Below are 15,166 nucleotides of genomic sequence, written 5' to 3' on the forward strand. Positions count from 1 at the left end.
ATACAAGGTTCACTCTCCTGTTCAGGGTTTACGTTCTACTGAAATACAATGTTCACTATAGTTTTTTTTTTTTTTTTTTTTTGGCTGTGCCATGCAGCTTGCAGGATCTTAGTTTCCCAACCAGGGTTTGAACCCGCACCCTCAGCAGCAAAAGCACAGAGTCCTACCCACTGGACCATGAGGGAATTCCCACAATGTTCACTATAGTTTTTAAAAGCTATAAGGAGATGACCATATTACAGCAAGCAAAAATTATTACAGCTAAGTATAATGAAGAATTTTTTAGTGACTAGAGAACAGAACAGCCTAGCAAGAAGTTCAGCTCCCCTAATTCTAATCCAATTCCCAAATATTAAAACCCTTGGTCCTGGGGGAACACTTAAAACAAGAATGCAACCCAAGAGATGGGCTGTCAGGATCAAATGCTACAAGAACAGAATCTGGGGAAATCAGTCACCTAGAACCTCTAAGTTCTAGAGCCACAACAGCCAAGGAGAGGCTGAACTTAGACACTGAGTGGTACAGTTGCTACATCAGGGTTAACCAACTCTAAGGAGAGGAAGTTCAGTCAGAGGTACCTCTAAACCATACATATTTGGAGAAAAAAGGGGTTTCTAAATGAACAAATAAAAATCCTCTCATGCCTCACAATAGAAAGAACTCTACATTCTAATGATATTCACACAATGTGGATTCAATAAATGCTTGTAAATAATGACAGAGAAAAAAGATTTAAGATACCTCTGAAGTCTCTCTTCTCAGTTTCTCCACTGGAGTCAATTTTCTTTTCTTCTTCACCCTCTTCTCCTTCTCCAAAAGAGGCCATAAGTAGTACACCGGCCTGGGACAACAAATTCTTCAACTGACTACAGAGTAGATCCAACAAAGATTGAACTACCTTGGGGCTCAGTTTATCAGCATAGGTCCTACATGAAATAACAGGAAAAAAATAAACGGTAATTACACAGAAGGGCAAATGTGCTTAAACAAATGAAGGAGATAACGGTGAAATGGAAATCACTAAAATGTGAAAGACCAGGCCCCACACAGTTCTACCAAGACATCTACAATGCTCACCCTGTAGTGATGGCTAGAATCTGGAGCAATCTTGTACTAGCCACTTTTAAAGCTGTGCTTAGCTGGGAAACACCCGTTTTTGGCAACAACTGAAGAGGTTGTCCTAGCATGGTGTCTGTGCCACATAACTGAGACAATACATTTAGCAGACCAGTGGAAATCGCCAAAGAAACATCTACTGGTTGATAGTGAACACTCAGGGCAAAAACTGTAACCAAAAGGAGACGCTGCTGGGCTTCTAAAAAGAAGAAAGAAAGAAAGGCAGTTGAGAATCTTCTTTGAAGTTAACAAAGCATTTACTAAAATAAATCATATTCCAAAATATAAATAGTAGTATGGAACACTATTACACTTTCAAGTATTTATTCTTTACCTATAAGCTGACCTAATGTTAAACACAGAACATTAGCTACCTAGCATAACCTCAGACCAAAATGTTACTTGCACCTTATATTTGCATGTGCAGTTACTCACCAATGTGATGCTTGTTTGCTTGCAGGGCTCTCTCCAGAGTAGCAGACAATTGTTGATAAATCTTATGCACAGCCATCTGGATTTCAATCTGAATATTTCTCTTAGCTGCTCTGATCCCATCCTAAATTACACACAAAGATTTACCTTTTCTATTAACAACAACAACACTTTCTACCCAAATGAAAGTAAAAGCATTTTATTCCTAGCCTATGCTAGAGCCCTATTGTGGTTTTTAATTATTTAGTATATTTCAGTATATAAAAGTTTTATAATAAATTTATTTTTCAATGCTTGAAAATTCTTGATTCTATATAATGTGTCTCCTTTCCCACAAAGCATTTTTCCTCTCTAAACATGGAAGACATAAAGACAACACTTCAAAAAAACAGTTCAAGCAATCAGAGAAACTAGGTAAAATGATCAAGTCTAAAATGTAAATTCTTGAAACTCATCCTCCCAAACACCAATCCCTATCCCAACTTAGATCTACCTCTATGCAATTTGGCTAAGGGTTAATAAAACTGAGCCGGCAAAGAATCTAAAAGTACAACAGTACCATGGCTTACCTAATGGCTTATCTAAACCCAGCTATACTCAAGAAACTAAACCAATGAGGTATCTTTAAGTCACTTAGGTCTTTATATTTTTAAACCTCAATTCTAAACACCAAAAAGTTTAGCATTATTAAACTGGTGTTGTAAAAATGCAGTTAAAGTCTGAATATACTGAAAGGTGTCATCCTCGCATGACAGTTCTGTCATCTACCTGATAGTGATGCAATCGGCCACTCTCTCCTTTGGCTCCTGCGTGTCCATCAGTGCCTAAACCGAAACACCCTGCCAGAAACTGCAGCCTCACAGATGTGAGCAGAGTGGATGACTGGAAACCTGAGCTTGATCTGCTTCCTGTCAGAGAGATGTTACCTTTTTCTTCCATTCCAGACAATAGTACAAGGATCTGATGAAGTGCCTCTAAACGAAGCTTGAGAAAAAGTAAAATAAACATATTTTAGAATTCTTCACTGAACTGAGACACAAATAACTCTGTACATCACAGACAATATATTTCTTAGCACACAGAAAATTCTGATATTTCTTAGGAATCTATTCTATTAAGATAAACATTTATTTTACTATTATGACTTTAAAAATTAAAATATCTCTAAGATCTCTATAAGCACACTTCAGTATACAAGAGGCTACACAGTACAATGGGAAAAGTAGTAAATTTGGATGTAGGAGATCTAGTTTCAAGGCCAGAGTATTCCAACGACTGTGTAGCCTTGGGAAACTCAATTTCCTGAGTCTCAGTTTCTTCGTGTATAAAATGAGGCTAATAGTACTTTAATCTACTCACAGAGCTATTGTGATGCTCGTGAGGAGATATACGTGATTTCAAAAGCATCAAGTAGTATGGATACTGCTTCCTTTCCTTACAACATTATATAGAATGAATACTCTTTAGTTCAAGAATTAGAAGTATTTCCAAAAGGTTTCTCTGTGGTTCTCTTGAACTTCTGGCTCTATCCTCCCTAGGAAGACAAATATCCACCACAGCAGTCCATTGGCCTACCCTCCTTTTTTAAAAAAAAAATAAACTTTTTATTTTGAAATAATTTTATATCTATAGAAGAATTGTAAAGATGGTAGATAGTTCCTGTATACCTTTCCCCAAGCTTCTCCTAATGTTAGTATCTTACAAAACTATGGTATATTTATGAAAACAAATTAACATTGGTACAACACTACTGACTAAACCACAGAATTTATTTGGATTTCACCAGAGTTCCCATAATGTCCCTTTTATGTTCCAGGATCCAAATCAGGATATCACGTTGCATTTAGTTGTCTTGTCTCCTTTAGTCTGTGACAGTTTCTGTCTTTGTTTTTCATGACCTTGACGTCTATGAAGGGCTGTTTGTGTATTTTATAGAATGTCCCTCAATTTGGGTTTGCCTGATGTTTTCTCATGTTTGGACTACAGGTATGGATTTGGGGACGAATACTATAAAGTCTCCCTCTCATCACATTATTATCAGGGTACATGATATCACCATAACTTATTATTGGTGATATTAATCTTGATCACTTGGTTAAGGTGATGTCTGCCAGGTTTCTGCAATGTAAAATTACTGTATTTTTTTCCCCTTTTCATACTTTATTAGCTCTAAGTCACTAATTCCAGCTTACTCTCAAGAGGAGGAAAATTAAGCTCCACCTCCTGGAGGGAAGAGTATCAAAGAATTTGAGGACATGTTGAAACCACAATCATTAATAAATATTTTGAGGGAGATATTTGGAGGCAATGCTCACTAATTTTAGCATTTATCATTAGCATGGTGTTCTAATCTAGCCCTTTTTAAATGGAGACAAATGGGTCAAAAATGGGGACTCTAAGAGCAGATCTGCATGGTCACCAACAAATTTCACTCTAGTTTCTAGGAGACAAGCAAAGACTTAGTGATTAGAGTATCTTGTGTACTACTGTTCACTTCAAACAAACTATCAGGTTGCTTTGGTTAAGATAGCAACATCAAAAAGCTCAAGTGAAGGAAAGGGGGAGGCAAGGAATAGAAGAAAAGGAAAAGTTTTTCCTACAATTGTACATTCAGTGGTTCAGTTTAAGTTTCCATAGTCCCTCACAAGTAGTAAATATCAAAGACTTACTTCTGCCCTTAACTGTTGCTGTTCCATTGCAATGATGGAGGCCTGGGGACTTGTAGACATACTTTCCTCTGGCTCTTTAAAACCTGGGGCATTCCCCACATCTCCACTCACAAAGCTTACAACATTTTCAATCAAAGTGTGAACTCCCAAAGACTTGGTAAGATCAAAATCAGACTCAAAGGAGTTAGAGGAGTTGCACAACCAGTCTCTGTTATGTTTCAGGCGCGCCCAAGAGTCGCTCAGGGTTTCCAATTGATTATGCATAGGACCTACATACAAACAGAACAAAAACGCATCAGTGATGACCAAGTAGAGCATATATTCTGAAACTAGATGAGAGCTGAGTGTTGCTATCATACCGACTGGTGAGAAATGGATACTACTGTTTGAATACATGCATGCATTAAGTGAATCTGAGCAAAATGCTTTGGTAAAAAACAACAAACAAACAAAAATTACAGCAATGTAAGAAAACAAAGGGAAAGCCCTGTTTAATGTACCAGTGTCTCTGTAAGCGCTTTAGCAACATGTTGCCACAAGAAAAAGAAAGGCAGAAGCTGCTGTCAAAATGCTTAGCTTAAAATGCTCTGCAGTATTAAACCAGACCATCATTTATGACCAGAATGGAACTCGGCACTTAGGACACTGCTGGTAAGACCTAATAGTAATAGGATTTCATCTGATTTAACATTATCATTGCAAAGAGTGAGTTAAGACTGTGCAAAATGTGTACATATCTGCAATGAAATATTACCAAAAAATGAATACAGAAGGGCAAGTAAACTTACACAAAAAGGAGACATAAATATCACCCTTGGTTTCATTAATATAAGGAACATTTTCACTGTGTAATATGCACATTTATTTCAGGTTGTGAAACTCCTATATAAAGGAAGCAAAGTTTCACAGACAAGAATATATAAGATTAACTATAAAGTGATAGCTACATAAAATTACCAAGTGGTGTTAACAATAGTGGCTAAATACAATACCATTAGTTTTGCCAGTGGGCATTTTCTAGGCTAAAATCTTTACACTGGACAGCAAAAATGTTAATATGTTTTATCACAACAACTGTCCAAGGCATGTGCCAATAGTGGCTTTAAAAAAATATATAAATGTCTAATTCTTACACGTTTTGTCTTTTTTGATTTAATTGATCTCAGGTACATGAGTTAAATTAATCATACTCCTTGGCTCATGATATACTCTCATCACTGGTCCATGCATGGCCTGCTTTTGTATTTATATTTATTTATAATAAATGTGAACACAAGAACTAGAAAACTGGCAGAATACTACCTATCTGTTCTTTCCCCCAACCCATCTCTCCCCTGTGTCCTCCCACCTAAGGATTTCATTATCACTCCTTTGCTTTTATTGTTGTTAAATATTGTTTTATCTTATATGTATTCCCAAGACAAATAATGTTTAGTGTTAGTTGTTTGTGACTTTATAAAAAAGTATCATTTTATGTAGTCTTTTTGGACATTACTTTGCATTCAGTATAATATTGCTAATACTCATTCACATTATTCCATGTAGCCATGGTTCATTTGTTTGAGAGCTGTATAATATCTCATTCTGTGAATATACCAAATTTTTCTATTAGGAATGAATCTTGAGGTACTTAATAAAATATGCATTACAAAAATTATATTTGTTACATACTAGATGGAAAAGATTTGGGAAGAGGACTACTTAAACACTAATGCCCACAGAGAAAATGAACTAATACAATATTGACTGTATAAATTATTTTTGAATTATTACACTGTCAGGAAAACCCCAGGACTTCAAAATGAGACACAGAAATCCACAATAGGCAGTTAATATTATAAAGTAGCTATGAAATAATTTATATGCATTCTACTAAAATAATTTAGAATGGCAAAGAATATATGGTTTATCTGCCTTCTATATTTTAGCAAGAATTCTTAAGATTAAAAAATGTTGGATTTTCAGTTCTACTGAACATAAAAAATAACCAATCTGAAAATTTCCCCAAACTGTATAGCTGAATATTTTCCCATGTAAAACAGAAAAGGTAAAAATCCAAAGAAAAATGTCATGGATGCATAATGTATTAAATTAAAATGATATTTAAAGGATAAAGGAGGGGCTAATGTGGAAAAAAAGAAAAAAAAAGAAATAATCATTTTCCACTTCCTTAAGCATCCCAAATTCAGACTCTGGATTTAACCTTAACTTACAAATGATATTTTTTGTCTCTCAGCATTGAGCTTGTTGGTTCAATAATAAAACTTCAGAATAAAAAGTTCTTCAATCTTCCAATACTTATAAATTACTTTTCAAAATGAAAATAAAATGTGCAGAGAGTTAATGCTAGAACCATAGAAGTAAAAGCGACCTTAAAGATTATCTAGTCCAATTGCCTCAGTTGAGGAAACAGAGGCTCAAAGAAAATGATCTTTTCTAAATTATTCTTTAAGTTTATGGGAGGTGGTCTTACATATTCCTGTTGTTAATCAACTCACAAATCACTGATCCATGGGAATTTCAACTGCCTGCCTATGCAAAGGCTCAATACGTGAAGAAACTGCAAGTAGTGAATTGCCTTAAAATACTCCAAAATATTCTATGGAATAGGTGGCCAATCCCCAAATTAAATCCTCTCTGCAATTTAAAGCAGGGGTCAGCAAACTTTATCTATGAAGAGCCAGACAGTAAATAATTTCAGGTTTTGTGGGTCATTCACTATTCATGTAACTACTCAACTCTGCTGTTGTAGTGTGAAAGCAGCCATAGGTAATACATGAGTGTGGCTGGGTTCCAACAAAACTATACTTTCAAACAAAGGTGGCATTCCAGATTTGGCCCACTAGTCAGTCTGTTGACCGTAATTTAAAACATGTAACTTATTAAGTATATAAGCCAAACAAAACTTTGTATGAATAAAATATAAGGAAGAATAAGACACTATCTGAAAGCAATAGGATAAATAAATAAATTAAATAATTATAACCAAAATGTTTAGGTTGATATCAAAAATACTTTGAAACACAAAATCTCACAATATGGAAATGAGAGATGAAAAACCTCTAATTCTTAAAAAAAAATTATAACAACCTAATAACTGATTTATTCTGTGTTGTTTTATCTGAATATAGGAAATATTGTATCTGAAAAGCATATCAAAAGCCTCTACAGAGTAATTGTGACTGAGCCCAATTCTTACTTAATATTAATTCAGAGTCTCCTACTATAAAAAGAAAATATAAAGTCCAACAAGAAATTTGAGATTGTTTACTTGTCCTTACAACTTTGGTTCTTAAATGGAATTTTCAAAATGAACATGGCAGAGCTGCAATACATACTTTATAAACCATAAAATATGTAGGCAAGCTAAAAGGGGAAAAAAATTAAACATGCCATCATGTACTTGCTTGAAGCTCTTCTTTTTTCTGGGGCTCAACTGGCCAAAAAGGAGTAAATACACTACCACAACAAGAATCAGAAGACAAAAGGAGAAATTTGATACAGGAGACAACATTCACATTTGTTCTTCTTTATATAATCTAATTCGAAATGCACAGATAAAATAGCATTTCACCCATACAAGTTATACCATGAAACAGATATGTTGATAAATGTTTCCAATATTATTTAGCAATAAAACCCTAACACTATATTTAAAGACCTGCGGCAGGGTAGTGAAGTCAAACCATGACGTTCCTTCTTAAAATTTTGCTTTGGTATCCCCACCATTTTTCACTATATCAGCTTCAGCTTAAATACAAAAACTAAAGTTAAGTATCTGCAAAAACATATTGTCTTTCAGTGAAGAACAAGCTCAGTTCTGCACAACTACAGCAAATCTTTTAAGTATTTATCAAAGTACCGAAATACCAACATGTTTAACAGGTTTTGCCAAGAATTTTGACAGGCTATTATGAGAATTAAATAAGTTAATATGTTTGAAGTGATTAGACCAATACCTGGCATATAGTAAGCAGTTTTTAAGTGTTTAATGAATATAAATTTCATATTACTTCTGAGGTGCTAAGCAGAAATATGTACCACCTCTCATCTCTTTTTAAAGTAATTGATGACATTTTTGGATTTAGAATTTAGCTCTGATGCCTCTAAAGAGCCAAGCAAGTTGGCTGAGCTCAATTTATTTGCTCACTTTGCTCTAATCCTTCCTACCATACTCACTTGCTTGGACCAAGAGCTTGGACCAACTGTGACACATTAACTGGAATGAAGGGAAAAGAAGCAATATGGTTCAACAGCATGAATTCCAGTATCCCCAATGTCAAATACTGAAATTATAGGCACTAGGCCCTCTCAAGGAGGAGTCTTTGGAGGCATATTAAGGGCAGCTGCAATGTGTATACAACCATTAACTGTCATTGATACATCCATTTAGTTTTAGTAAACGAGATGTAATTAAACACTGTTATCTCTAATTTCTCTTACTAAACTTTTAATAACTCAGGACCACTAGACTAATAAATGAAAAAGGAAAGTGAGAGGAAAAAAGTTTATATTTCCTCTTCAAAATATTGGAAAGGGGTAAATAAGCACATAGAAGAATTCTCACTTGGCTGGACATCTGCTTGTCCTTCATAGCTCAAGTCAGAATCAGAACACCTGAATGGCTCCAAAAAGTTCTCAGACTTGGTAGGTTCATCTGACCAACTGAAGATAGGCATGTTATGGCTTATGACATCTGGTCCATATTGACAATAAATAAGGAAAAAATAGGGTGGTTTATTTTAATCATCATTCAAGAGCAAAACAAAACAAAAAATTCCACTGTGGTCAGAGGGCAGTCTCTAAATATACATGATTTTTAAAAATTTCTTTCAAAATATAACATCCCAAATGTATTTTCAGTGTTAATTTCTTTTAAAGAAAGAAATCCATTATAATTAAATACATGATATTAAGTATACATTTTCATTGTTTAATCCACAAACACTAGGATTCATGAGATTGAAAACTGTTTTTGCTGCTCTTCCTAGAACAGTACTCCTTCTACTTTCTAGTCACCTAGTCCTAGGAACAAAGCTATCAGCAAAATTTTTGCCTGAGAACATTTAGATGCAATGATTACTAGAATAAATTGGTACCACATTAGGTGATATCATGATAATTTGCATAACTAGTTTGCCTCCCTATTATAACTTCCTAAATGGGTAATTTAAACAAACAAACTTTTCCCATGAGGTCCTGTTTGTTTGCCTTTCTGTTTCCAACAAAATAAAGTTAGATTCCAAGAAGTTAATAGGTCTTGGTACTACTTTGAGCTTTTGAAGAAGTTGGTTTACCCATAAACAAATTTGGATTAATGGCTTAATTCAGTTGTATCTACTTAGCTCTAAAACTACAGGAAATCAACACCTACTTATAGGGCAATTGTTTAAAATTGTGAACAGGCAGCAACTCTAGAATAGTTATTTTAAAGTGTCATATTAATTCCTCCTAAGTAATTTACACTTGAATTCTAGGTTATTCTTAATTCAAAGCTAAAAATACCACTTTTTGTTTTATTCCAAAGATTACTTTGTCACATGCTGATACAGTTATCATAGACTGAATCGCAAATTTATATTTCCATAAGCATGATAAAGATCTTAGAGAAAAGAGTAATTTTAGTCAACAGACTATCACTTATAAACATAATTAGTATAGTAGGAAGCTCTTAAAACAACAGGCTGGATCCCTTATGCTACTCAATAAGTTTGGAGCCATCTTTTCATTAATATAACATAGAAATTATAGCAACAATCTTTGCCTGAGCTAACCAACATTAGGAAGGGAAAATCATTCCAAAAATTTAATTCCTAACTCAAGTGGTTAAGGAAAAGGATACTCTGGCTAATTATGGCACATGAATTGCCAATTTTCAAAAACTTAGAAAACGATAACATACATATTGCACGTTATACTAAACATCATTTAATTTCTCTGATATCACAAATACCCTATAATTTTTTTTGGAACCTTGATACACTATAATACTAAAAGACTTTTCAATAAAGAAAGCACCAGCTCTAGTCCCTATAATTCCTAATAGTTCAAAAAAAAATTCATTCTTAGTATTCTAAGTACCAACATTTCTTCTAAGTTATAAATACCAACATTTCCTCTAAGTTATAAACACAAAAACGAAAAAATTGTGGGTGCATTTCTTCCTCTCATTCCTCAATCTTCCCTTATTTCTCACTTTTTTTCCTGTAGAGAACCTAACATCCTGCCAAGGAAGTTATCAAGAGAAGGGTTCAATTCTGAAATATAAAAGACAATATAATGGGAAAAAACGGTTTTCCTACAGGCTTTTAGAAAACTTCCACTAGTGGCAACTTTTAACATTCCAAGTTTTCACAACCACAGAAAAAATGGGTTAATAAAAGTGCCAATTAATAGAGAATAATACTTGGAGAGTTTTTAGTTACCTTGGATTTGTATTATCTAAAACTGCTGTTCTTTCCATCTATTTGTACATATAAACAAGTGTTAACTATATTATTCATTAAGATACAGCTTTTAACAAATGAGCTTAACTCTCGATGAACTCTAAAATTGTTCCTCATGGGAAAATTTTATTTTTAGAAATCATCTGTTCATCTCTTATATGCTTTAAATCTTGAGAGGCAAAGAGGAAAAAAACTAGAAACTTTCAGTTTGAAAGTGTGTATGTGTGTATGAAAGGTGAATGGGGTAAAGAGTACCTGTAACACCACTTAAACTATAGCAACTATACCATTAACTAACTATACTTTAGCTCAATGGTATAGCTCAACTATACCATTGAGCTAAAGCATGGCAAATTATGTCCATAACCCCCCACAATGTAAAGCACTGCTTCCAGAGTTCCATGGGACTTTTAAAAAGTCAAAACAGGACAAATGAGAAAGAGAACTGATTATTAACTCCTAGACATTCCCAGATCTTTTTTTAAGGGTGTATATTTTCAAGAAAATGATCTTCCTTTTAACTTTTCTGATAAAATGTTTCTAACTTTTTTGCAATATTGTTTCAATGACAATTAGATCTAAATATATCAGATATAAAAAGAGCTACTTAACCAGATATTTAATACTTACCTCTCTTTCTATGAGATGATGCCAAGTCCAAATCAACATTTCGTCTTCCACTCTGTTAAGTTAAAAATAAATAATAAAATTTAATTGTGAAAATTATTTAAGATTAAGATTTAATAGAGTACTAAAATAAAAAGTAATCTGTATAATTATAGCAATGTGCTACTTATTTACCAGTCAAGTCAGGCTAAGAACAAAGTCTCTAAATACCCACTGAAAACAGCTCAGGCACATGACTCTGAGATACTAAAACACAAGTCAATATGCACATTAATTAACAGTGTAAAGTAGCAGAACTTGTTCTTTGTTGTCACCTTTTTCTTCTTCGAAATCTTTGTCTTTTATCTTCCTAACACAGTATGATCTCTTATTAATACCCTCTAGATGCCTAAAGCCCCTGGAGCAAAGTCCCATTTTCCAAAATCGCTACTTGTTCTATCCTCACTTTCCATTATTTTCAAAACTATCAGCCTTGGCTAGGTGTACAGAAAAAGAGAATCTGATGAATCCACACTAACAGAAGAATAACACGGTCCTAAGCTTTCTGGTAGTATTTTAAAAGACTTTAAAATGTTTTTTTAAAACCCCTTAAAATAAAGAAATCTCAAATGGTTAAACTGCAGTCAGCTTAATAAAACAGTGAAGGCTTTCAGGAAGAAAGGAAGTATATTTGTGTGTGTGCGTGTGTGTGTGTGTGAGTGTGGTGGGGAGGCACTGGTGACAACTATCTACTCTATGTACAGATAACCATATACAAACCCATGACTTAGATTTATGCACAGATTTGACATTATGGTCTCAGCAATTTCAATTGCACTTTATCACACAATAAAAAAGTTGGTGGCAAAGAAGAAAGGCTGCAGAAGTGACAAAACAGACCCATTTAGGAAATGTCATTTAGAAATTTTTTTCCTGGTAATACATATAGACATATGTACCCACACTGTGGATAAATACATTTTGTTTTACATATATACACACACACACCAGAAATAAGTATGTTCCCAGGCCATTTGATGCTGGAGAAAACACCAAACAGTTGTCACAACAGTTCCTGAAGACAATGCCATCTCATGCAATACAACATTTTTATTACACAGTACCTTTGCCATGAGGGCTCATGGAAGAAATTTATCTCAGGTCTCAGAACCAGAAATATCTGAGTTTTTCTTGAAAACCTGGTTTGTTTTTATCTTTTACACACTGTGAATCATGCGACTCATGTTTTTCCTATTTGCTGGCCCATCTCTAGCAGAACATCACAGGATATGTGTAGAGATGTACAAATCTTACTCAGGGCTTTATTTTCCTCTCTGTTTCTTTTAGCCCTAATTCGTTCTCTTATACTTTTATAAATAGTATTTATTTTTGTATGCTAAATCAAATCCTTTGTGAAAGAGGGCGGTAAGGAAATGAGGGAGGTAGATTAGGAGAGCGTAGTAAGAAATGCTGATTAAGTATGACATGTGTCAATCAAACAGTTACACTTGGGTTTAACTGTGTAACTGTTGACTTAGGTTTCTCTGGTCACTAAGACAGAGTAGATAATATATCACATAATACTCTTTATGAAAGAAGGTTAAAACTCAGATTTAGCATTAAGCTGGTTAACTTCAGTTATTTTAAGAAAGCATTTCATTCACTGACAATTCAAGATAAACAAGTACTACTAGATATCAAAGACATCAATGATAATCCTAAATAACCTCAGACAGAAGGGTAACATATTTCAGCTGGAAAATCCCATACTGCCCCCACTGCTTGCTCCTCTTCGTCTATAGGAGGCTCAGCCTGAAGGCTCAGCTCAAGTCTCCTTACCCACAACAGAATCTGCTCTCTCTAGTTCTTTACTTTTCCACCTTTTATGACACTATCTTTCTAAATATTCCATAAGAAAAGATGATTAAGAGTCCATCTTTCCCAAAAATGTGTTTCTTAATCTTTTTAAAATTCTGTAGAACCTAGACATGGCAATTATATCTAGGTTCAACCCACCTCCATTTATCTGTCTTCCCATTATGTTTTGAAAACATAACTTTCAACATGTTTTAAATTGTATTACTAAACTTGTTCTTCACAACAACCCAGCTGAGGCAAGTATAAGAGGTAGCGGTATTCCCCATTTCAAAGATAAAAATGCTGGAGCTCAGAAAGGTTAAGTGTCTTGCCCCAGGTCAAAATCAATAGAGTCTATTGTGACTAAGTCAGATTTCATTGTTTGCTTCCAAAATGTATGCCACTTTAACTACATTTATCCTCATCTTTTATCTTTCATTTCAGTTGAAATGAGTTATCATTTACAATATGCAAAGCACAATGTAGGAGACATGAGGGACATTAAAAAAACTCTAGACCTTCTAAGAGGTCTACTGGAAAGAAATACTAATAATACATAAGTAAGTCCAACATGAGACAAACCATTAGTGGTTTATTATAGATACTAACAAACTGCCATGTAAATAACAGAGTCACTGTGAGTAATCTTAGGAAAGTTTTCTGGAAGAGATGACATTTTAACCAGGCCTTAAGAGAGAGGCAGGATTTCATCAACAAAACCCAGGAGAAGGACATTTAAGGCAAACAATGCTTGAGCAGAGGCTCAAGAGGTATGTTTGGAGTCCGGCAGATGGACTACTAGGCTATGGCAAAAATGCAGATTACCGCAGGGGAAAACTGGCTTCAAAAGCAGGCAAGCAACATGTTCCAGAATCTTTGATTTCTGGGTAGGCAGTGCAGAGTCACTGAGGTTTTTTTTTAATAAGAAGGTAGCATGACCAGCAGGTGTTCTGTTGTTGTTCTTGTTGTGTTTATGTGTGTGTCTGTGTTTTGTGTTTTTTTTTAATTAATTTATTTATTTGTTTTTATTTTTGGCTGTGTTGGGTCTTCGTTGCTGCGCGCGGGCTTTCTCTAGTTGCAGCGAGTGGGGGGCTACTCTTCATTGCGGTGCGCAGGCTTCTCACTGCGGTGGCTTCTCTTGTTGCACAGCATGGGCTCTAGGCTCATGGGCTTCAGTAGTTATGGCACGCGGGCTCAGTAGTTGTGGCTCACGGGCTTAGTTGCTCCATGGCATGTGGGATCTTCCCGGACCAGGGCTCAAACCCGTGTCCCCTGCATTGGCAGGTGGATTCTTAACCAGTGCACAACCAGGGAAGTCCACTGTGTACATTTTTAAGAGCTCTACCTCTGGGAGCAGTATCAAAGGAGAGGAACTGGAAAAAGTAGGGAGATCAGTTTGAAAACTACCAGTTCAGGCAAAAGTAACAAGGGCCTAAATTGAAGACTGGAAAGAACAAACAGGCACAGAAATTTTACCAAAATAGATTAGACAGACATTCATTCGTTAAAAAATATTTAATGACTGCTTACTGTGTGCCAGGCACTATAGGTACTTGGGATACAGTAGTGAATAAAACAGCAAAAACTTCTATCCTCAGGGAGCTTATATTCTAGTGTAGGCTAAGAGAAACTGATAAATATAGCAAATAAATAATGTTAGGTGCCGGGGGGTGAGGGGGACAGAGCAAGGCAAAGCGGACAGGGAGTGAATATCTGGAAAGGAGAGCAAACTGGAATTTCAAATAGAGTGGTCAGGGCAGGTGTAACTGAAAAAGTAATATCAGAACGAAGACTTGAAGCGAGGGGATTTGCCTACAGACAACAGTATTCCAATCAGAAGAAACAGCCATGTAAAGGCCCTATGGGGAAGTTGTGTGGTATGTTCATGGAAAAGCCAAGAGGTCAGTGTGGCAGAAGGAGAGTCATCAAGAAGGAGAGTAGCAGCAGAGGAGATCAGAGAGGAGTGAGGCCAGGATAGGTAGAGTCTTATAGGCCCCTGCAGGGACCTAGGCTTCTACTCTGAGAAATACTAGAGTCATT

General features: G+C 35.2%; 1 protein-coding gene across 1 annotated transcript in view; it reads right to left on the minus strand.

Annotated features, from left to right (window-relative positions):
* Window positions 1–15,166, minus strand: part of HERC1 (HECT and RLD domain containing E3 ubiquitin protein ligase family member 1) — a 227,558-nt gene that overhangs the window by 103,875 nt on the left and 108,517 nt on the right. The window contains exons 25-30 of the mRNA XM_082383545.1: window positions 11,294–11,345; window positions 4,218–4,486; window positions 2,317–2,532; window positions 1,552–1,672; window positions 1,078–1,315; window positions 742–926 (exon numbers count right to left, since the gene is read on the minus strand). Of these exons, the coding sequence (XP_082239671.1) occupies window positions 742–926; window positions 1,078–1,315; window positions 1,552–1,672; window positions 2,317–2,532; window positions 4,218–4,486; window positions 11,294–11,345 (1,081 nt within the window). The remainder of the gene's footprint in view (window positions 1–741; window positions 927–1,077; window positions 1,316–1,551; window positions 1,673–2,316; window positions 2,533–4,217; window positions 4,487–11,293; window positions 11,346–15,166) is intronic.

Source organism: Balaenoptera borealis (genome assembly GCF_965194805.1).
Source record: "Balaenoptera borealis genome assembly, chromosome: 3".
Taxonomy (NCBI): Eukaryota; Metazoa; Chordata; class Mammalia; order Artiodactyla; family Balaenopteridae; genus Balaenoptera; species Balaenoptera borealis.